Source organism: Diabrotica virgifera, chromosome 6, assembly GCF_917563875.1.
Source record: "Diabrotica virgifera virgifera chromosome 6, PGI_DIABVI_V3a".
In the NCBI taxonomy this organism is placed as follows: domain Eukaryota; kingdom Metazoa; phylum Arthropoda; class Insecta; order Coleoptera; family Chrysomelidae; genus Diabrotica; species Diabrotica virgifera.
In genome coordinates this window covers 232,122,837-232,145,943 of record NC_065448.1, presented here as the reverse complement: position 1 = coordinate 232,145,943, position 23,107 = coordinate 232,122,837, and the positions used below count along the sequence as shown (strand labels likewise).

The 23,107-nt window shown below is 33.3% G+C and overlaps 1 protein-coding gene across 1 annotated transcript in view; it reads right to left on the bottom strand.

Moving 5' to 3' along the window:
* LOC126886321 (uncharacterized) overlaps positions 1 to 23,107 on the bottom strand; it is a 92,217-nt gene that overhangs the window by 47,086 nt on the left and 22,024 nt on the right. The window contains exons 8-12 of the mRNA XM_050653195.1: positions 18,981 to 19,150; positions 16,088 to 16,217; positions 11,619 to 11,757; positions 11,140 to 11,315; positions 10,414 to 10,601 (exon numbers count right to left, since the gene is read on the bottom strand). Of these exons, the coding sequence (XP_050509152.1) occupies positions 10,414 to 10,601; positions 11,140 to 11,315; positions 11,619 to 11,757; positions 16,088 to 16,217; positions 18,981 to 19,150 (803 nt within the window). The remainder of the gene's footprint in view (positions 1 to 10,413; positions 10,602 to 11,139; positions 11,316 to 11,618; positions 11,758 to 16,087; positions 16,218 to 18,980; positions 19,151 to 23,107) is intronic.

The window sequence follows — 23,107 nt, the reverse complement described above, 5'->3', positions numbered from 1 at the left end:
ATGCAATATGGCCATAACTGGGAGATGTGGCGATAATATGCACTGCCACAATACAACGGATGTAATTCAATACGTTCAAAACGGCCACAACTGCAAAAATCAAGAGAGATGTGGCGATAATATACACTGCCACAATACAACCGATATAATTCAATACGGCCCCAACTGCAAAAATCAATTGATTTTTTCATTATATTGCTGCCGTATCTCCTAGGTATCGTTTTATAAATGACTTTCTTCACAATGCAATATCGCCATAACTATCAAAATAATATTTACGTTTTATTTTTAATAAATTGTAATAAGATCCAGCCAATAAGTGTATAATTTGCTACCTAAATTGTAATTTTGAAGCCAGTCATTCTCAAAATAAATTATTTACAGGGCATAACGCGTTTACTGCAGAACGTTCTGCTCATTTCTCGAGAATATTGTGTTTTGCACTCGTGGCGCTATTGAACTAGGTATGCGATATGTCTGAGGATTTTACGCTCAAAACAGCCTAAACGGTCTTCATCGCTTTTTGTCATCGTCCACGTTTCTGAAGCGCAAGTGAGAATAGGCTTGACAATAGTGTTGCATATCAATACTGTCGTTTGTTTTGTAACTATGTTTGATGTTAAAAGTTTCTTTCATCAATATTAAGCTTTATTTGCTAGATATACACTTCTTTGGTTTCTGCAGTTACTGTGCTGCTTTGGCTGATTTGTGACCCTAGACGAACTCTCTTACGTTTAGGGTTTTGCTACTTGCTTAATATGTATTTGTCAGCTTCATATAAGGTAAGTGCTCCAAATATTTCCATGTTCCTAATATTTCCACTTCCCATAAATTTGAGTCACAGATGGCCATGTAAGCTCAAATATCGAATTAAAACAACCACTCTAAAAACGTTATAGGTGGAACCAGTCAGTATTGGTGTTCACGGCAAAGCAGCGTGTATTTCGCGCGATTTGTTTATAAAAACGTGGGAAAACTGTAATGATTGTTATAAGCTTGCTAATACCGATTATAGAACGGCGAGAACGTTATCAGGTAGGTACATTCAAGTACTTTGTTAATCCATATTGTGTTTAATTAATATAAAAGAGAATAAAATATAAATCGCCATTTTTGTTCCGCAATAGTAATGATCTTTTTGGTTAAAAGCGATGACACCAGCTAACATCATCTCTGGGTTCAAAGCAACTGGAATATTTCCTTTTAACCCAGACATCATACCTGAATCAGCATTTGCACACGTATATTGAAGAAAATGTATTAAAACCACCAGACGTCGACGATAACAACGTAAATAAGCCAACAACTTTTACAGTTAATGAAAACGGTCGCTGCTCAAGTGGAATAAGTAGTAAAAAAATCAACAAAACATCTTCGTTTATATAGCGAGTCGTCTCATTGTGAATCAGATTTCAGTGTTCATGATAGTACATCTGATGATACAAACAGCGAAGATGAAAATATGGTACCATTCACTCCCGAAAAAGTTCCAGAACCAGACACTTCCTTTAAAGATATGGGCTTACTAATTTCGCCCCTAATCAAGATAACTGCTACAAAGCGAAAACCAGCAATTAATAGCAAAGCTCAAGAAATTACGGAGGATTTATTTTCCACAGCGATAGAAAAACCACCCAAAGGTAAAAGTAATAAAGAACCTTCCAAAAAAGAAAAATTAAAAGACAAAAACGAAGAACAGGAAGAAAAGAAAATAAACAAACATCAAAAAGAACAAGACAATCTGAACAAATAAAATAAAGAAAAGAAAATAAACAAGAATTTAAAAAGTAGTGAATCATGGTTCTCTCATGTATGTAATGAAGACCGCCAGGCTGATATGAGATTATGTCTTGCATGTGGCCAATACCTGCATGGTGAGTGTGTGGGTGTTACTAAACATGATAAGGATAAATTCATATGCCTCAATTGTTCTCAAAAATAGTCAATGTTTCACATTAGTTTTTTAAATGTTAAGGTTCAATATTATTACTTATTTTTATTAACAAAATACCTGTTCCTTTTATTGCCAGTTCTGTGGCAATATTAAGAGTCCAACAGTGAGGGGTCCAAATAGGTTCCAAATATTGCCAGTAGGCAATCGTTAAAAAAAAAGAAGAGTATATATTTTTTTGATTGTTTTATTTTTATAATTGTTTAGAAATTAGACTATAAACATGTGTGCTACTTGTTTAATAAATTTACAGCTTATTTCAAATAAATTTGTATTTAATAAAAAATAATAAGTCTTAGCATGGCAATATTTAGCTCACTTTACTTTGTTTTACTGGTATTAACGTGCAGACCCATTCCTTTTGCTCCTGCTTCCAATGAAGCGAACGATTGAACCAGGTCAGCCTTTCTTCTCTTCTAATATTGATGTCATCTGCATACGCTACACTCCTATTAATACTGGTTCCCCTTGTTGTTATCCCACATTCTCTAAAATTGAATAGGAGACACGAGAGATTATCTCCCCGCTGAAGTCCAATTTTTGTCTGGAAAGTTCTTGTAATCCGTTCTGCACTCTAACCTTACACTCGACCGTTGAGAGGGTTTCTTTCAGCAATTTTACCAAGTGTATTGGGATATTGAATTTTACAATGGCTTTGTATACTTTATTCATGTCTACACTGTCATAGGCTTATCCAAAATTCACAAACAAATGGTGAGCATGTTTGCATGTTGCATGAGCAAACAATTCCATATTCAAAAATGAATAACCATTTTCAATTTCGTTGCAAAACGAAAATACAGCTGAACCATATTCTAGTCCAATCAGAGAGTGCAGCAAGCACCTCTACCGGTTTCGAAACTTATTAGTCTCTCATCAGGAGGCATATATGCTGCTCTCCCTGATCCAACCAAAACAAAACCCCAGCGTGCAGTCCCGGATTGCAACGAACGAAATAGCATAGATAGAAGTTTTTCACTCTAATTGCATATAAAACAACATAATGCTATTCTACACCCTACCAGAATGAAAACAATGGGAACCTTCTCTGGTTACACCTCCAAGGCTTCTACAATATGCAAGCCATACGGATGCTGAGACTAAGGAAGATGAGGGAATTCTACAATTTACAATTCTCGTTGGAACTTTACCGCGCTGAGCAGATGGGACGTGAATTGTAAATTGTAGAATTCCCTCATCTTCCTTAGTCTCAGCATTCGTATGACTTGCATATTGTAGAAGCCTCGGAGGTGTAACCAGAGAAGGTTCCCATTGTTTTCAGTCTGGTGGGATGTAGAGTAACATTACGTTGTTTTATATGCCATTAGAGTGAAAACTTAGTCTAATTCTATATTCATATGTTTTTCCAAAGCTTGTGTTCAAAGGAATCTTTAATTGATAATAATTTGCGAAAAATGCGAAAAATCCACAAGGAAGAATTTCCTGTAGCTTGCTGTATAACATTAATTCCAAGTAAATTTAATGAAAAAGTTCCTCTTAGCAAAACGTATATTTATTGAAAAAACGCTTAAAAGGGCCACAAATATCACAGAACGTTTTCGTTCTCTAAAAAGAGCATCGTAAGTGTTATCTAAAAGAGGAATAACCGTATTATGTAGTTAAGACAGAAGTTAACATTTTAACTTTAAGGTTTATATTCACTAATACGGTTAACATTTAAAGTTAAAATTTTAAATTTCGTCGATTTAGAGTGCTGGTTTGCGCTCTCAGTTCTAAGTGAAAAATAAGACAGTTTTGCCTTCGCATTCAAACTGAATAAAAATGGTATAATGGTATACATTTTTATTTCATTTTAAAATTTTAAATTTAATTTTGTCTTCACTCATACGGTTACACATTTTAGGTAACACTGATGTTCTGTGAGATTTGTGGCCCTTTTAAGGTTTTCAATTAAATAAACCTTTTACTAAGAGGAATTTTTTCACTAAAACTGATAATTAGTTATCAAAAATTGTTTGGTCTCTTTTCTTGTGAATAGGTATAATTATACTTATACGCCGGTCAATGGGAGCAAGAATAGGATATTATCTCCGAATTCTATCCTACTGCATGGGTTTTAATGAAATTTTGGACCAAGCCTCTACTTGTCTCCTAATTCAAAGTGTACCCTATGCCGATGTGTGATTTATCTTGGGGGTGGTTCCCTCCTTCTTACGGGAGGAAAATTTTTTGGTAAAAATTACCACGGAATTCGCTAGAGAATATAATTCTAAGCAAAAACTGTTCTATAATTTTTTTTGAAAACTCAATACTTTTTGAGATATTCGTTGTGAAAACTTGGCCATTTTTATTGAAACATAATACCTTTTCAAACCGTTTTTTTGCGAATACCTTAAAAACTATGCATCTATCTAAAAAAACTATATTAAACATTTTTGTAGGTTATAAAAAAAACAACGCTTGCCTTCACAAATCTACCACTTATAATACAAAAAGAGATATGGTAGGTGAAAAGAGTTTGTTTTTTGGTACATTCTCAAATTGGTGTATTCAACTTGAAATAACAGAGAAACTGTCGATTCTAGGTGTACAGTGCTACTAATACCTTTTGTAGTGCTTGAAAAGACCTTTAAAATGAGCTGTACTAAAGCTCCATTGCGTGAAAACTAAGCGAGATATGCTGCAAACAAAATTGATATCTAATGTATTTTAAGAAAAAATGAGAATTAATTTTAACGCCCATCCACCAAAATGTAAATCCATCGTTTTCCTTACACAATACCTTTTATTATAGTGTTATTTCTATGTTCAAAAAGTTAGACGGGTTTAAAATGAATGGTTTTTGAAAAAAAAAAAAGAACAAATTATAGAGAGCATTTTTACATTTGCTTAAAAATCTTTCTATTTCTCCATGTAACTTGAAAACGATAAGAGATGCAGTAATGAAAAATACATAGGAAATTTTCATCTGAAAAAACCCTACATTTTTGTTTGGTATCTTTTTTTCGTATCTCTTATCTTTTTCGAGCTACATGGAGGAAAAGGAAAATTTTTTAAGAAAATTTAAAAATGCGCTCTATAATTTGATCTTATTTTTTTTAAACCAATAATTTTAATGCAGTCCAACTTTTTTAACATAAAAATAACACTATAATAAAAAGTATTCTGGAAGGAAAACGATGTATTTAAATTCTTATGGATGAAGGGTTAAATAAAATTTTCATTCCTTCTTAAAATACATTAGTCATCAATTTTTTGCAGAATATCTCGCTCAGTTTGAATGTAATCGACATTTAGTATTGATCATTTTAAATCTCTTTTCAAGCACTACAAAAGTTATTAGTATCATTATACACATAAAATCGACAGTTTCTCTGTTATTTCAAGTTGAATACACCGATTTGTGCATGCAACAAAAAACAGCAAACTCTCCGTACCTACCATACCTTAGACTTAAAAATCTTCCTTTTTCTCCATGTAAAATGAAAATGATACGAGATACAGTAATGAAAAATAAAAAAGAAATTTTATCTGAAAAACCCCTACTATCTCTTATCATTTTCGAATTAAATGGAGAATAAGGAAGATTTTTAAGAAAATTTAAAAATGCGCTCTATAATTTGATCTTTTTTTTCCAAAAACCATTCATTTCAAACCAGTCCATCTTTCTGAACATTGAAGAAACACTATAATAATGGATGAGGACTAACTGATGGATGAGGTGTTAAATATACTTCTCATTTCTTCTTAAAATACATTAGTCATCACGGTTTTTTGCAGAATATCTCGCTTAGTTTGAATGTAATCGACATTTAGTATTGCTCATTTTACAGGTCTTTTCAAGCACTACAAAAGTTATTTGGATCATTATACACCTAAAACCGACCGTTTCTCTGTTATTTAAAGTTTAATACAGCGATTTGAGCATGCAGCAAAAAAACAAACTCTTCTTACCTACCATATCCTTCTTTTTATTTTAACTAGAAGATTTATGAAGGAACAAATCTCTTTGTTTTTTTATAACCTAGAGAAATGTTTTATATAGTTTTTTGTTAGATGCATAGTTCTTAAGGTATTCACAAAAATCCGTCCGAAAAGGTGTAATTTTTTAATAAAATTGGCCAATTTTCAACCAAGAATAACTTAAAAAGTATTGAGTTTTCAAAACATAGTTATAGAACAGGTTTTTGCTTAAAATTAGGTTCTCTAGCCGCTTCCGTGTGTATTTTAACCAAAACATTTTTCACGTCCGAGAAGGGGTGGGAACCACCCCCAAGATAAAAGCGCTCATTGGCATAGGGTAGACTTTGTTTCTTGAGCTATTCCCTACTTACTGTGAAAACATCAAGTAAATCGGTATAGTAGGATGGAATTCGGAGCCAAATAACCTCATTGACTTCCCTATTAGGTTACAGTCTTCTGGTAGTTTTACCTTTTTCAAAATCAGTTCTACTAGTCTACTTATTACAACCACTATAAGGCCAGATTTTTGCGCCATGTTTTAAAATCTCTGAAGGATTGCCATATGCTCGAGGACCTTTGTCTTCTTTTTCTTTATTGCTAAAGTGTAGAATCTACTGATTCTTTTTTGTGCAATTGCTTAAGGACCACCCTCTACACATTTAGATTTATATCGAATATTATAATCGTGGGCGTTTATGTTAGTGTATATATTTCACCTAACGATGAAATTGATAACGGCCCAATATTGATTTTACATTAACTAATTAGTTTAAAACAACTGAAAATCGCTAAAATTGGAGAGTTAAAACTACAATAAACATTTGCGAATCGGTACATTTTATTACAAAATTTTCATTTTATTATTAATTTAATTATTTTGGAAATATACACTGAAACCATTAAATTACATCATTAAATTACACAGGTTATCAAATATATTTTGATTTTTTTTTAATATAACCCAAAAAGGGCATAAAGTGTTTTCCTACCTATAAGATAAAAATCAAAGTTAAAAAGTTAAAATTTATTTTCTAAATGTGCGCTAGTGATTTTTGAAAACTGCTACAGTTAAGCAGTAGCAAAAAAACTATATTAACCTGGATTTAATCCATTTAATCCTGGATTTAATTGGATAGTATTTAATCCAGGTTAATATAGTTTTTTTTGCTATTGCTTAACTGTATGTTTAATCCAGGTTAATACAGTTTTTTTTTGCTATTGCTTAACTGCAGCAGGTTTCAAAAATCACTAGCGCACATTTAGAAAATAAATTTCAACTTTTTGACTTTCATTCAATTACTTAATTCATTCAGTTCATTCAGTTATTTAATAACTGTAGGATTGAATTATATAAGAGATACAGAAATCCAAATAAAAATGAGAAGTGAAAAAATCCAAAAAAAACTTGCGATGAAGACAAATGAATGAACATACCATACAAAAAAAAATAGTGGATGGAACAAGGAAGTAGATCCACAAAGAGCAGAACATACAAATTAAGGAAGAATTAATAGCGAAGGGTACGGTTCTAAAACACTATCAACCAACATAGATACTACTATTTCTATCTATAAAACTACCTCTATCTATAAAGGGTGTTTCATTAAGAATTGTCCATATAGTAATTGGAGAAACCTTAGCACAAAATACGAAGATTTAACCTAAAACACTTAAATACAATATGGTTCCTTACTAAGTTACACGGTGTTTTAATTTTTGCTCAGCATTTTAAAACTACTCTACGTATCCTTTTCATACTTGTTAGAAAGTGCGACTACTAGACACCTTACTAAATTGTGATATACAAACGTTTCTAGCTGTTACCAGAGGCGTACGACAGGGGATGGTGAATGGTTGACCCTTCTCAAATTCTACGCCACTGGAGGAATTACTATTTTAGTGCCATTTTTAGATTCTCCAATAATTTCTACGTAAATAATAGACCATTTATTGGTAACGATAAAGTTATTAGTTTTCGAGATATTTGCAGTTAAATATGAAACGGCACAGTTATTTTGATTAATTTATGATATGATTCATATGATTAAAATTTAAAAATTATTTGTACCCAGTACTTTAAAACTATTTGTCGTATCCTTATCATACTTGACAGAAAGTGTAGGTATTAATTGCTATTTTAGTGTAATTTTTTGATTTTGCAATACTTTTTATGTAAATAATATACTTACCTACTCTTCATTCGTAACATAAAATGATTAGTTTTCGAGATATTTGAAATTCAAAATGAAGCGACAAAATACATTAATCAAAATAACCGTGTTGTTTCATCTTTAACTTCAATGATCTCGAAAACTAATGACTTTATCGTTACGAATGAAGAGTAAATTATTTTCATAGAAATCATTGGAAAATCCAAAAATTGAACTAAAATAGCAATTTCGCCATTGGCGTAGAATTTGGATAGGGTCAACCATCCACTTTCCCCCGTCCTCTGGTAATAGAGAGAAACGTTTCTTTAACATAGTTTAGTAGTTTGTACAGTACCTGTACTTCCTGCCAAGTATTAAAAGGATAAGTCGAATAGTTTTAGAATGCTGAGCAAAAATATTTTTTTAATTTTTAGATAAAACACCCTGTAACTCAGTAAGGAACCACATTTTATTTAACTGTTTTAGGTTAAATCTTCGTACTTTGTGCTAAGGTTTCTCCAGTTACTATATGGACAATTATTAATGAAACAACCTGTATAAGGATACAGCTGTCGCCGCCTTTTTCTTTCAGCCAACGTCTCGAGTCCTTTCTGTTCTGTCATTCTCCACTTCTAAGGTCTTATCTTTCCATGACTTCGTCCACTTGATCCCTCCATGATCTTCGGGGTCTACCTCTTCTTTTCTTTCCCATTAGGATCAATTGGGATATTCAATACGTAATCTTTCATATCCACCTTATACGATTTGCTCTTCTCACATGTCCATACCAAATTAAACGTTTATTCTTTGATGCAGCTGAGTATATCTTATTCTACTGCCATTTTTTATTTTATCTCCTCATTCCTAATGCGACATGTTCTTCTAACTTTGCAGCTTCTTCTCATGAACTCCGTTTCAGTTGCGGTAATTTTGAACCTGTTTCGTTTGTTTATTACCCAATTTTCTGCCTCATAGGTCATCACACTACGTATCAAGGTGTTATTATATTCTCGTCTTTGTATTTCTTGAAATCTGTCTATCCAACAGTACCCCATTCATTTGTTTAATACATGTCCTTGTCTGTGCTAATATGCTGGTTATCTCTTGCTTGGTGGTTCCACTCTTTGAGAGTACGAATCATAAGTATTTGAATCTTTCAGTGCTGGTAGTTTCCCTAACATCGTTCATTTCCAAGTTTCCCACTGGTTTTGGTTCTGTTGTGAAGTATTTGGTCTTTTGTAGGTTTATTCCCAGTCCATTTTTTGTGTATTTCTCTTCTAATTTTTGGAGCATATAGAACAGATTTTCTTCATCTTGATCTGTTTCCACTTGGTCATCTGCAAAACTTAATGTGTACAAGAAGGTGTCCCGGATTCGTATTCCCATCCCTTTACATTTCCTTTTCCATGGTTTTAATATTGGTTCCATTAATATCTTGAACAGTGTCGGAGATGTAGAGCATCCCTGCAATAAGCTTTTTGTGGTGTTTCTATGGGAGTATTTATTGCCGGTTTTATTTCTTATCCAGCTCACTCATGCTATCCAGCTATCCTTTGTCAAAGGTAACGAATTTTTCGAATATTAATGACAAGATTGATTTTGGCAACGACAAGCAAAAACCAACTAAAAATAATAAAATAATGTCTAATGATGAGAGACAAATTAGACAACTTACAAAAGAAGTGAAAAATAAAATAAGAAAACAGACGAATGTATTTCTTTTCTATTCAAGCTCCACCATTACCATATTATAAACTTATTTTGAGATTTACCTGGTCTCCTAATTATTAGACTTCTTCCTTAAAGGTTTTCTTGTAGTCATCATTTTGTTTCTTTACTATTTATTAAGATTGATAACATTAGTCAACAAAAAAAAAAAACAAAACAAAAATTTCGAATGATGTTAATATGGCTGTACCGGGGAGTTTAAAGCGTCCTGAATGCGAATTCCAACACTAAAATTTTCCACCGCGTATAGATTTTGAATTATCTTCTTCTTAAAGTGCCGTGCATTTCTGCGTAGGGGTCCACGCATACATTGCCTTGTCAGGTGAAATGTTAAATGTTGAGTTATAGAATGTATCAAATATTGCTGTTTATTATAAACATTCTTTTATACTATATACACATAAGTTCAGAACTAGAAACAAAAACCATAGTAAATCTTTTGTACACAATTCTCAGCCTATCCCAATTTTCCCATAACACTATGTGGATTAATACAAACACACATTTTATCCTGCATAGTAAAAAACTAGGATAGCTCCTGGTTACGGTTCCTAAATATTGTAAGTTTTACTGGCTAGTAAATTCCATTTAAAAAAATCCATTATTGTAATGTAGAACCTAGAGATAAGCATGTGATTTGGGCAAGTAAAGGTCTCGAACTAAATCATGTAATTCGGCTTGTTGGATGCAATAAAGTGATTTTTCGTCGCTTTCGGGAAAATAAGAATCATTCTTTTCTGATACATCATCGGGTTTACTTTTATCGCCATACATTTCCAAATCTTTTTCCCAATTTGCCGGGGGTCCTGGAACTGGTAAATCTTCTCCATGGAAAACCGGTTTTATTGCTGAGGTAATATTTGGATATTAAATTTTATGCTTGCCTTTCCTTGGTTAAGGCTACAATTGAGTAGACACTTTTGTCATGCAGAAGTAACAGTCGTTAAAACGGTTTAGAACTAATAAGATTAAATGGGTAGGTTTACTGCTTAAGGATTACCTTTGGTTTATTCTTTATTTAAATGTTATTCGTAGACATTAGATATCCCAGTGTTGTCAAATTACGCACAATTTTAAGGAAAAACGTCAATTTGATAACATCACTCACCGATAGATTACAAATGACTGTTTTAAAAAATTTTAGTAAAATACTCATAACTTAAAAATCGCAACTCATTTTTTTTAAAATCATAACTCAAAAATCTTACGTGTTAGGAACTTTTAATCATCCTATTCATATTTAGGGAGCAAAAATTAACAAAAAACAGCATTTTGCATTCCAGTCGCAAATTGGTTGTAAACTAGTGGAATCGACAGTTTGTTATTCTTTTATGAAACAGTTAGTATTCTTAAAAAAATATTTATTTATAACAATTTAATAAGTTATTAGTGTCCCAGTAGCATACTGGTTATATATGTCAACCCATTTCTGGTAAGAAAACTCCCTTGGATGCTGTTTTACCATTAAACTCTTATCAATATCCAAATACTGCATCTCAGAACTAGTTAACTTGGGCCACAGGATATTTTCAAAAATCTCTTCGTGTTCTGGGGTAGGATTCCTAAGAAAAAAAGCTTTATTGTAATATTTTTTTCAAATGTCATAAGATACTAATGTTAACAAAGATTTATATATCTAGACTCTGAAAAATAATCACTATATCACTCCTCTGGTTTTTCTATATGTGTTCTTTAATTTTAATATATACAGGCTACTGTTTCAAGTTCACAATAATTACTTCATATTTTTTTGCTAATCCGGACCTGTATTTTTCTTATGATTACTAAGTGGGTCGTTTCAATGTAGTAATTAAGTATTGATTCTAGGATCAATAAAATTGACAGTTATGTTATGTTATACTTACAGATATTTGATAAAATTAGTTATCAGTCCTAAATATCGATCTACAGTTCTGACATCTTCTTCGGGAACTTCACTATAGTTTTTGAAATATGTCCAAAAATATCTTACATCTTCGGCATGCGCAACTCTGCCTGGAACTCCTAAAGGTATGCGGTAGCAGTACAAATAAGTATATAAAATGTAATACACTCCCAAAAAAATCGGGACACCATAAAAATGGGTTATTTTGATGTCTCGAATATCCTAAACCTGTTGTCCGATTTTAGTGATTTTTTAATATGTTATAGCCTTATTCTCTAAGAATATGGATGTAGTAATCGTGTTGATAAACAGGTAAATGTCATTGTATACCGGGTGTAACAATAATACTGTGTTTTTTTCTGCTTTTTGACTCACTCACTTATGTTGGATAATGAAAAAGTTAGATACTTTGACAACTAGCCATGTTCTTCATCAATACAGGGTGTTTCTGAATAAGTGCAACAAACTTTAAGGGGTAGTTCTGCATGAAAAAATAATTATAGTTTGATTTATAAACATATGTCTGCAAATCCTTCGTTTTCGAGATACCGGATGTTTAATTTTTTCTTACACACTGACGATTTATTTATTGCTCTGAAACCGGTTCAGATATGTAACTGAAATTTGGTGGGTTGTGAAAGTCAGTTATTGTGCATTTTTTTACATACAATTATGTATTTTATATTCACCATTGGCGTGCATACGGGTCATATTACCCGGTCATATTACCTGTATGCACGCCAATGGCGAATATAAAATTTTTCGTTGTATGTCAAAAAATGTGAAATAACTACCTGTTAAAACCTACCACATTTCATTTGCATATCTCAACCGGTTTTAGAGCAATAAATAAATCGTCAGTTTGTACGAAAAAATTCAACATCCCATATCTCAGAAACGAAGCATTTGCGGACATATGTTTATAAAGCAAACTGTCATTATTTTTTTTCATACAGAATTAACCCTTAAAGTTTGTCGCACTTATTTAGAAACACCCTGTATTCATGAAGAACATGGCTAGTTGTCAAAGTACCTAACTTTTTCATTATCAAACATAAGTAAATGAGTCATAAAGCAGAATGTTAAGAAAGGTTAAGGCTACAATTGAGTTTTAATTCCAATATTTTTTAAATGCTAGAATATTCCACAGGGTGTTACGAACTTTCAGGAAAAAACACAGTATTATTGTGACACCCGGTGTACAATGACATTTACCTGTTCAGCAACACTATTACTACATCCATATTCTAAGAGAATAAGGCTATAACACATTAAAAAATCACTAAATCACTAAAATCGGACAACAGGTTTAGGAGATTCGACACAAAGATGGCCCACTTTTAAGGGGTCCCGATTTTTTTGGCCAGGAGTGGAGATGACGGAAGCCTTATGGACCTTGGGCCCACACGCTAAACAAATTTATTACCTCCCTCTTAAGATTTTTTTCATTTAGTTATTTACATATGTCTAGTCGGACAATTTTTTTATTTCGGAAAATTTTCGGGAGGGACGCGTTCCGTAAATATAGAGGTTTCTATACTTTGGTGCGTCCTACAAGTGGGGTACGCTTAAAAATTTATCGGACAATTATACCAGTAAATTGTAATTATCTTTATCAAATACTCCTGCAAAAATCAGCCGTATGGGTATACATTTTATGACTCTTTATGATGCGCGCGCTAACCGTTGGGGGGGTGGGGGCGCACCATGGAGTCATATGACAAATTTTTTTATCGCCAACCGTTACTTAAGTCATTAATTATTTTACTTATTTGCTCTCATTTGCGGCAGTAAAGTAACACTTTATTGTACTGAAAGAATAATTTTACTTTACCTGCCGCGATTAATCGAGATTGATGTAAGTGGTCGATAGCAGTAATCGATTATTTATTTGAGGTAACTTACAATTTGTTTACTTTAATTATAAAAAATATTATACAAAATTTACGACAAATTTAATTAAATTTATGTTAAAAAGTGAAATTCTGTAGTATTTTATAATTGTATTCATAAAAAATATATCAAAACTACCGATTTAGTAATTATTCAATATTGATAACTATCGATTAAAAATCGAAAGCGGCCATAATGCAAAAGTCATCTTTCATCACTGTCAGTAAATTATTATGACGTCTAAAATTTAAAAATTTCCTAAATTGTAAATTGTTAAGTGTTAAAACCAATATCAAATTGTTGGCGATAAAATTTTGTATGCACCACGTCATTAAAAACCCTTTATCGAACTCGTCTGTTATTCGCCTCGTTCGCTGTGCTCGCTCTGCTCATAATATCAGACTCATTCGATAAAGAGTAACTTTACTGACTTGGTACATAAATAACTATTGTAGAATTATTTGATAAAAATTCTTACAATTTACTGGTAATATTGTTTGACAAGTTTTTAAGGGTGCTCCAGATGTCGGACACGCCAAAGTTTAGAAACCTCAACATTTACGAAACACCCCTTTCTCGAAAAAGTGTGGGCCCACGGTCTATTATATCGATCAGGGTCTTCACGGTACCCTGCATAGTAATTCCATTAAAAATTCTAGTAAGTACCGGGTGTCCCAATAAGAATGGCTCTCGGCCATATCTCAGGAACCGTTTATAGTAGAGCTTTGAAATAAAAAATTTTATAACAAAAGTTGCCTCAGGAAAAGCCTGGAAATTATTTTCGTAATTGTGGGACCACCGCTAGAGGGCGTAATTGAAAATCGAAAATAAAAAAATCTAAATTTTACAAAATTTTCCTAATGAAAGGGCACTGGAAATCCGATCGTCGTATTCTTCATAAAATTCTACGCATATTTGATTTGACAAGTTTAGGTCTACCTTTGGAAATAAGAGGTGGGGGTGAGTGGGAACCTTGTTATTAAAAACTGGCTGTGAGTCCGGTTCTGCTTAATCAAATTTTGCAAACTTGGTCTTGTTGAAGACAGATCTTTTTCGTCAATGTAAAAGTTATGATTTCGAACCAACTTACTGAGTAATACGCCAGCTAGAAGGCGTTATTTAATTTTTTTCAGAAACCTAGTGTTCCTTGGAAAATATTAAAGACAAACATGCATTTTTAATACCATATTACAAAATTAGACAAAATTAGCAACAGAATAGCGAAAACCGCATGTTAATACCTTTTTTCTATCTCGAGATATGTTACAAAACATGTAAATTTAAAAACATAACTGTTACTGTCACCGGTAAACGAAATTCATTAAAAGTAGTGTGCTATGGAAACAACAAAGAAACATTTTCCAGCTGTCAACGTATATTAGCTCTCTTCAACGCTTCTCATTTGTTTCGAGCCTCGTTCATATCTCGTATATCAATATTATACATATATTATACGGCATATGACAGAGGCTCGAAACAAATGAGAAGCGTTGAAAAGCCCTATTACAAAGAAATAAAAACAACTATTTAGTGATGACATAAACGTTCAAATTTTTGCCCATCATTTTCGTTGCAAACATTTACTCTTTCAAGAGTAGATTGAACAGCAGTCTCAATTTCTGCTCTCGATATGCTTTGAATGGCGTTTCGTATTCTATGGATAATGTATTCTAGAGTAGTGTATGATGGGCAACAATTTGAATATTTAGGTCGTCACTAAGTAGTTCTTTTTGTTCTGTGTTTTATTTAATTTTAATAGTATTGTTTCTCTTTATATTGTTGTTTTAATTAATTATATTTTTATACGTTGACATCTGGAAAATGTTATTTTGTTTTTTTCCACAGCACACTACTTTTCATTAACTTAGTTTACCGGTGATAGTAACAGTTATGTATAAAATTTACACGTTTCTCGAGATATCTTGAGATAGAAAAAAGTTATCGACATGCGGTTTTCGCTATTCTATTGCTAATTTAATCTAATTTTATAAAAAATGATTAAAAATGCAGACTTGTATTTAATATTTTCCAAAGAAAACTAGATTTCTGAAAAAAAATTAAATAACGCCTCCCAGCTGGCTTATTACTTATTAGGATGGTTCAAAATTATCACGCTTACATTGAAGAAAAACATTTGTCTTCAACAAGACCCAGTTTTCAAAATTTGATTTAGCAGAACCGGACTTACAGCCATTTTTTCATAACAAGGTTCCCACTCAACCCCACCTCTTATTTGCAAAGGTAGAGTTAAACTTGTTAAATCAAATATGCGCAGAATTTGATGAAGAATACAATAATCGGATTTCCAGTGCCCCTTCATTAGGAAAATTTTGTAAAATTTAGATTTTTTTATTTTTGATATTCAATTACGCCCTCTAGCGGTGGACCCAAAATTATGAAAATAATTTCCAGGCTTTTCCTGAGGCAACTTTTGTCATAAAATTTTTTATTTCAAAGCTCTACTATAAACGGTTCCTGAGTTATGGCCGAGAGCCATTCTTATTGGGACACCCGGTATATTAGTATTAGTAAGTATATAAAAAGAATTATATTTACCATCAACTGTTGCATTATTATTACCTATTATACCATGATATGAAAATTGGTACAAAAATACATCGGTAAGCCAGGACTGCAGTTCGGCAAAACGTATAACAGGGCGAACGTAAGTGTTGTCACTGCTGAACTACACATAAAAAAATAATAATTTTATAAAACTCAACACATCTTTGTGTTTTTTTTAATGTATAATTGTGCCATATGTACTACAGATTGTAACAATGGCTCACCACTCCCACCAAAGATCCACCACTACCGTTGATGCACGCTGGAGTTGGAACATGGGCAACGGTATAAAACGCCATCCAAGAGAAAAGAGCTATCTTGAGGCATCTCAGAGCTTCTTGTGGCATTTTTGTAATTTACTATTTTTATTGATAAATAAGCCACAATTTTACTAAACAAATGATTTTATTAACGTTTCGCCGTCCAAATCGGATGCCGTTGTCAAAATACAAAAAATATTAATAAATTAAACAAAAATGTTGTTGCTTAGTAAAAATTCTTCTAATAATTTATTAAATCTGACTCATTTATAGGAAACAATCAATACCATATATAAAAGGACTATCCGAGAAGCTTAAAACAATACGAAATAAATTCAACATTTCAACAACAAACATATTGAGATCTATTCTATCTAAAACTAAACCCAATAGTGAACAAGAAAGAACAAATAATTGTATTTATAAAATACCTTGTAAATGCGAACAATTTTATTTAGGTGAAACATCAAGACCATTAAACGTTAGAATAAGTGAACATCAGTCTTATATTAAAAGTAGAGAATTTGATAGATCTGAAATATGTCAATACGCATGGGATAATGAACATACGTAGAGTTAAGTGGAGAGATTCAAGTATAGTCCTGAAAGAAACAGATAGTAAAAGGAGAAAAATCAAAGAAGCGGCTCTAATTATGCTAAATAAAACCAATTGTATCGCAAATTCCTCGGTAGAATGCAGTAGTACGTGGTTACCCATACTAAAAGAGGAAGTCAATAGAAAGAAAATGCCACGATTAGTAAGTTAATAACATAGGTATTGAGTTAGTACATTTTTATATTTTAGTATTATTTATATATCTATGTATTAATTATATTATTTATAATTTAAAATAAGATACGTACATATTAAGGTCAGAATTTGGTATTAGTTTTGAGAGTAAATTAAAGCAAGACCTAATACTTACGATGTCGGGATAGTATCACGAGGTTTTTTCCTGGTTTTCCCTCGTGATTTACCATGGAATCTCTAACGCGAGAATTTTACTGCCAACGTTGCATACAATTGTCTTTTAAATGACAGATCACATGCTATTATTTTTTGTGACGGATATTCTTGAGTTGGGGTTGATTTCATGTAATTGAATGAACTTTCTTTCAGTAAAGTCGTCCCAGGAACGCAACTCATAAATATTGGCAATCTCATTTTAAAATCTTCTACTTTAAAATGTATAATATATGTCTGAATTGCCGATATAAATGGGTCAGATTTAATAAATTTAATTTTTATTTAATTTATTAATAGTTTTTGTATTTTGACAACGGTACCCGATTTGGTCGTCGAAACGTTAATCATTTTTTTAAAAAATGAGATAAAATGGTTAATTAAGAGAACAGAGAACTACATCCAGATAATGAAATAAAATGTAGAGTTGAGATGGCTCTCCACTTTTCTTTGACACGTAACATGAAACTATAACTTCAGAAAGGTATGCTTAAATGTTATATATGGTCAGTTCTCTTATATTGTATCGAAGAACCAAGAGGTCAGAGAAGAAAAAAACATATGATATTCAAGGACTTTGAAAATATATACCTACTATTAACTGCTTCGAAGCTTTTGAAATCTGGTTACACAAACGAATACTAAAAATACCATGGATTACTATGTCGACAAATGAAGCAATTTTCAACAGAGAAGAAGCTACTCGTTAGCTGATTCATACCGTCAAATCCAGAAAAATAGCAAAGCCTTGATATCTAATGAAGAAAAAACAGTATACCTACTGTTCTACGTCCAATTATGATACGTAAAATAAAAGGTTTAAAAGAATGAAAGAACATACCTAAAATTGTTCGGAATGATGAAAGAACTGGACCTAGAAACCGGAAAGATATGCCTTAATATGAATTATGGCAAGACCAAAATCATAACAAATACAGATGAGGACATCACAATGAGGATCGGACAAGATGAAATAGAACAAGTTCATTATTACATATATCTGGGTCAAATTATAAAACTTAACAAGGAAAACCAAACAGCAAAGATCAAAAGACGAGTTAAACTGGCATGGGCGGCATTGGCTTAAGACCAAGGTATACAATCAATGTGTACTCCCTGTTATCACTTATGGTTCCCAAACGGACAAGATCATAAAAATGCAAAGAGCAATGGAAAGGCAAATGTTACACATAAGACTAATGGATAAAAAGAGAAACCGGTGGATAAGTGAGAAAAAAAAGTTAGGGATGTTAGACAAGAAGTTGCAAAGTTGAAATGGAGATTTACCGGACACACTATAAGACAAAAAGAAGACCGATGGAACAAAATTCTCATAAATTGGAGACCGTGGGAATATAAACGAAGCAGAGGATGGCCACAAATGAGATGGACACATGATGTCAAGAAGCACGTGGGCTCTAGGTGGATAACTGTAGCGACAGACAGAGAAGAATGGAAAAGGATTGGGGAGGCCTATGTCCAAAGATGGACCGAATTAGATAAAGAAAGATAGAAGATAAAAGGACGTGGAAGGTAGAGCAACTGCTCAGATCAGCTGGCTTGCCGTATTAATCCCTAACGCCAAGGGGTCTTGTTAAGGCACGTTAAGAATATGAAATTTTTTGGAAACTCAATACATGTTTAATCAATAGTTTGTTACCTGAATTGCTTTTCCAGGTTCATCGGCCAATGAGTCAGTTGTGTAGACGTTTTGAATTTGCTCTCCAATAGTTTCTTTTGTAGCCATATCCTGGACGTTCATATCTTGATTAACCAGGTTTTTGGGATTACGGTAATTTTTCTCAATAATTTTTTTCCAATTCGCCATATCTATAATATTGGTACATTTTTTGCGAATTAAGAAAATATTGGGTAGATTATAAAATATATAAATCATATAATAAATTAAACAATAAGGTTCTGGAACTGTTTTCTTGTGTCACGTCAAAGTTAAAAATATTTTGTTTATGATTTTTCTCATGAGCATCTTTCAGTGCGTCACAGTTTTTCGATTTCATTCTAACGCATTAAATTGTATGTGACAGGAAAAAACCGCACGTCGGTGATTACATTTCATCGGTGACATTTATAACATTTATTCTAGTTGTCAATAGATGGCGCTATTATTGAAAAAAAAAATATTTACGAGTTATATAATATATCTACGAATATAATCTGTACAATTTATAAGACTATACAAATCAAAGAAAATACCGTTTTATAAATGCAGTAAACATAAGTGATTTGTTTTTATGCCAAATTGCAAATAAAATGTGACAACTGTCAGATTTAACTAAAATGTCGGTAAAACGGGGTAGTTGTAAAATGAAAATGGCCTTTTCCGGGTACGCTAAAGGTTTTCACTGGGCGGCTTGTTTCTTCCAGGGGTATTTGAAAATATCCCTGCTTCAAATCGAGGGTTGAGATAAAATTTGCTTCCTTAAGTCTATCCAAAATTTCTGATATCCGAGGTAACGGATATGCGTCCTTTTCTAATAGTTCGTTGACTCTTCTTAGTCCTGTCGCCAGGGGGGGTACAACGGCCTCGTTAATTCAGATGGACTTACTCAAGTTTTTTTTATGTATTTTGACCCGTAGAACACGAATTTTTTGGGTAACAGTTGATCCGGATGTCGATAAGATTGTTATAGACCAAGAACTTGAGGAATCAAATAACAGCGATTTTTGGCAAAACAAAACAATATTTTGTATTTTTTGGGCCATTTTAAGTAAAAAATATTTCTACAAGTTTTTTCGTAGGATGCACAGTTTTCGAGATAAACGCGGTTGAACTTTAAAAAAATCGAAAAATTGCAATTTTTGAACCCGAATAACTTTTGATTAAAAAATAAAATAGCAAGTCTGCTTACCGCATTTGAAAGTTTAAGTCAAATTATATCGGTTTTGATTATTTGCATTGGTAAAAATTTATTTTTTTATTGTTTAACAAAGCTATAAACACGTAGGGTTTCCCGTGCTTTTACATGCGTTTTAACGCATGTAACGTAGAAATAGTCTTGATTGCACTAGTACCTATTCTACCTACTCGTTCGATTTTAAATGAGAAATCATAGAAACATCACTCACGCACTAGTTGTTTGTAGCTTTGTTTAGCAATAACACAATAAATTTTTAGCAATGCAAATAATCAAAACCGACATAATTTGACTTGAACTTTCAAAGGCGCTAAGCAGAATTGCTATTTTATTTTTTAATCAAAAGTTATTCGGGTTTAAAAATTGCAGTTTTTCGATTTTTTGAAAGTTCAACCGCGTTTATCTCGAAAACTGTGCATCCTACTAAAAAACTTGTAGAAATATTTTTTGCTTAAAATGACCCAAAAAATACAAAATATTGTTTTGTTTTGCCAAAAATCGCTGTTATTTGATTCCTCAAGTTCTTGGTCTATAACAATCTTATCGACATCCGGATCAACTGTTACCCAAAAAATTCGTGTTCTACGGGTCAAAATACATAAAAAAAATTTGGGTAATTCCATCTGAATTAACGAGGCCGTTGTACCCCCCCTGGCGACAGGACTATCTAAAGTCAATGCAAAATCTGTATGAGCTATCCTTTTTTCTAACTAGTACAATCGGTGAACTCCAACCACTTGCAAGTGAAATTGTTCGATGGTTCCTTCTTTCAACATCTTGTTCACCTTCTGGTTGATGATCTTCAGCATTGCGGGATTGTGCCGCTTATACGACTGTTTGACGGGATCGCACCTTTTCTTCAATTTTATTTCGTATTTTATTAAGTTGGTGGGTCCTGTTACCCTCCCGAATTCCCTAAGTTCTTTTCTTAGGAACCTTTCTAGCTCTGTATTTTGAGTGGACTCTTTTATAGTGTTACATGTTTCTTCTTGCTGTTGTTCGTAATGTTTGGACGTATCCCTGTCGAACTTAAGTTCGATCGAATGTTCCCTGAGAAATTCCACTCCTAGTATTGCATCTTCCGTTAACCCTGGAATTACTATAAATGTTTGTCTTGTTTGTAAACTATCGATCTCGCAGTCAACTGTCAACTTCTGGTTAAGCTCCATTGAAGATCCGTTTGCTAGTCTAGTTTTTCCATTATAGCTATGTAAAGGGTGTTTGAATATCTGCGCTATTCTATCTCCGGAGTAATTTTTAATGGTCCCTGTGGCAATTAATGCTCTGTAAGATCTTTGTCCGATTTTCAGTGATGCGAACAGTCGCATGTCGTTGCTTGCTTGTTGTGCAACAGCGAGAACGAACGGAGTCGAATCTTGCTCCTCAGACTGGGACGACTCCTTGTTTCTCCAGTCTATTATTCGTTTCCCTGACGTCTGGAACAGCAGTCACTGCTGTAGACCCCTTCTTTTCCGCATCGCGAACAAAACTTTTTCCATGGGTTTTTACAATTCTTACGGAAGTGACCTGGCATCTTATATCGAAAGCATGTCTTTTTGGTATCGTATTCTGTAGGGTCTGTAGGTCTCCAATTTCTGCGAAAATTTTGATTTTCTCGGGTCCTTTCGTCTTCTATAGTTTCGTATTCTTGGGCTAATTCTTGTAATTTCGAAGTCTCGGCGGCAAGCATAAAGCTTATATTATATATCCTTTCAGCATATTATTATATATCCTTTCGAGTTCTAGGTTTCTTGAAAAAGATCCTTCTTGTCTGATGTTTGAATATCCGTGATATATCTATCCACTGGTTCGTTTTTCCTTTGCTTCCTGTTTCTGATTTGCTCCTCTAGTTGTAGCGAATATTCTCTGGGATAGAATGCTTTCTTAAAATCTTTGCTAAAGTCCGTCCATGAATTCCAATTTCTGTTGTTGTTTCGGTACCATAACAATGCATGGTCTCCTAACAATTCTGGTAATGCTTTTAGCAGATCTTGCTTATCGACCTCGTAGGCTAGGCTTAACTCGTCTATTCTCTCTATGAAGTCTACCGCATCCGAATGTTTCTTGTCGAAGTGTGTGTTCCACCTCCGTAGTTGATTTAACAAATCTGATTGCCTCATTTTTATTTGTAATCCTTAAGTCTTGTAATTGGCTTCTGATTATCGAAATTTCCTAGGTCAGTGTGTCTGGTCCGGCTTTCTTGGCAGTATTGATTTTTGGGATTGTTCCTGTTGCTTCCCCGCGTTCTCTATAGAAGGTTCTGAGTCTTAACCTTAACTCGTCGACGGTTCCTTTGGAATCTATTCCGCATCTTTCGGCGTTGCGCTGTAATTCTTCTTTGGAAAGACGATTTCTCCATGCCGTACCTGTCGTGGCACCTGTTACTGAATCTGTGTCTTTATCTGTCGGCATTTTTGGTGTTTTCCGTGAGTCGAGTAACGACGTTTACATGCGTATATTCAATTTTTTTTTGCTCGGGCGCCAATTTTGTGATGGGTAGTTGTTCTAAGACGACAAACTCAGTAAAACACAGGTTAAACCAAAATATATCTATTCAGTCTAATTATTTACAAAATAAATAAAAAAATATATCTCATTCTCTTCGTCGCAGCGAAGTCCTCCTCTGGGTAGACGTCTGGAAAAGAAGAACAAATTTAACAATGTTATTCAAATATATACGTTTATCGGGGGCCCGCTCACTACGCGTGTCTCCGTTTACTTATGAGCCGCAAATAACTTCACTGCGGTGCACCTTGCGGCTCGAGTTTTCCTGCCTAAGTTTGCGAATCACGTCAGTACGGTGCACCTCGCTACTCAGGTCGGCCTGCCTAGCTTATCTCGCTTGGCTGGTATATCGAGCCCAGAACTGTCGTTTCACGACTGTCGGATCTCTGCTTGCGGCCTCGTTAAA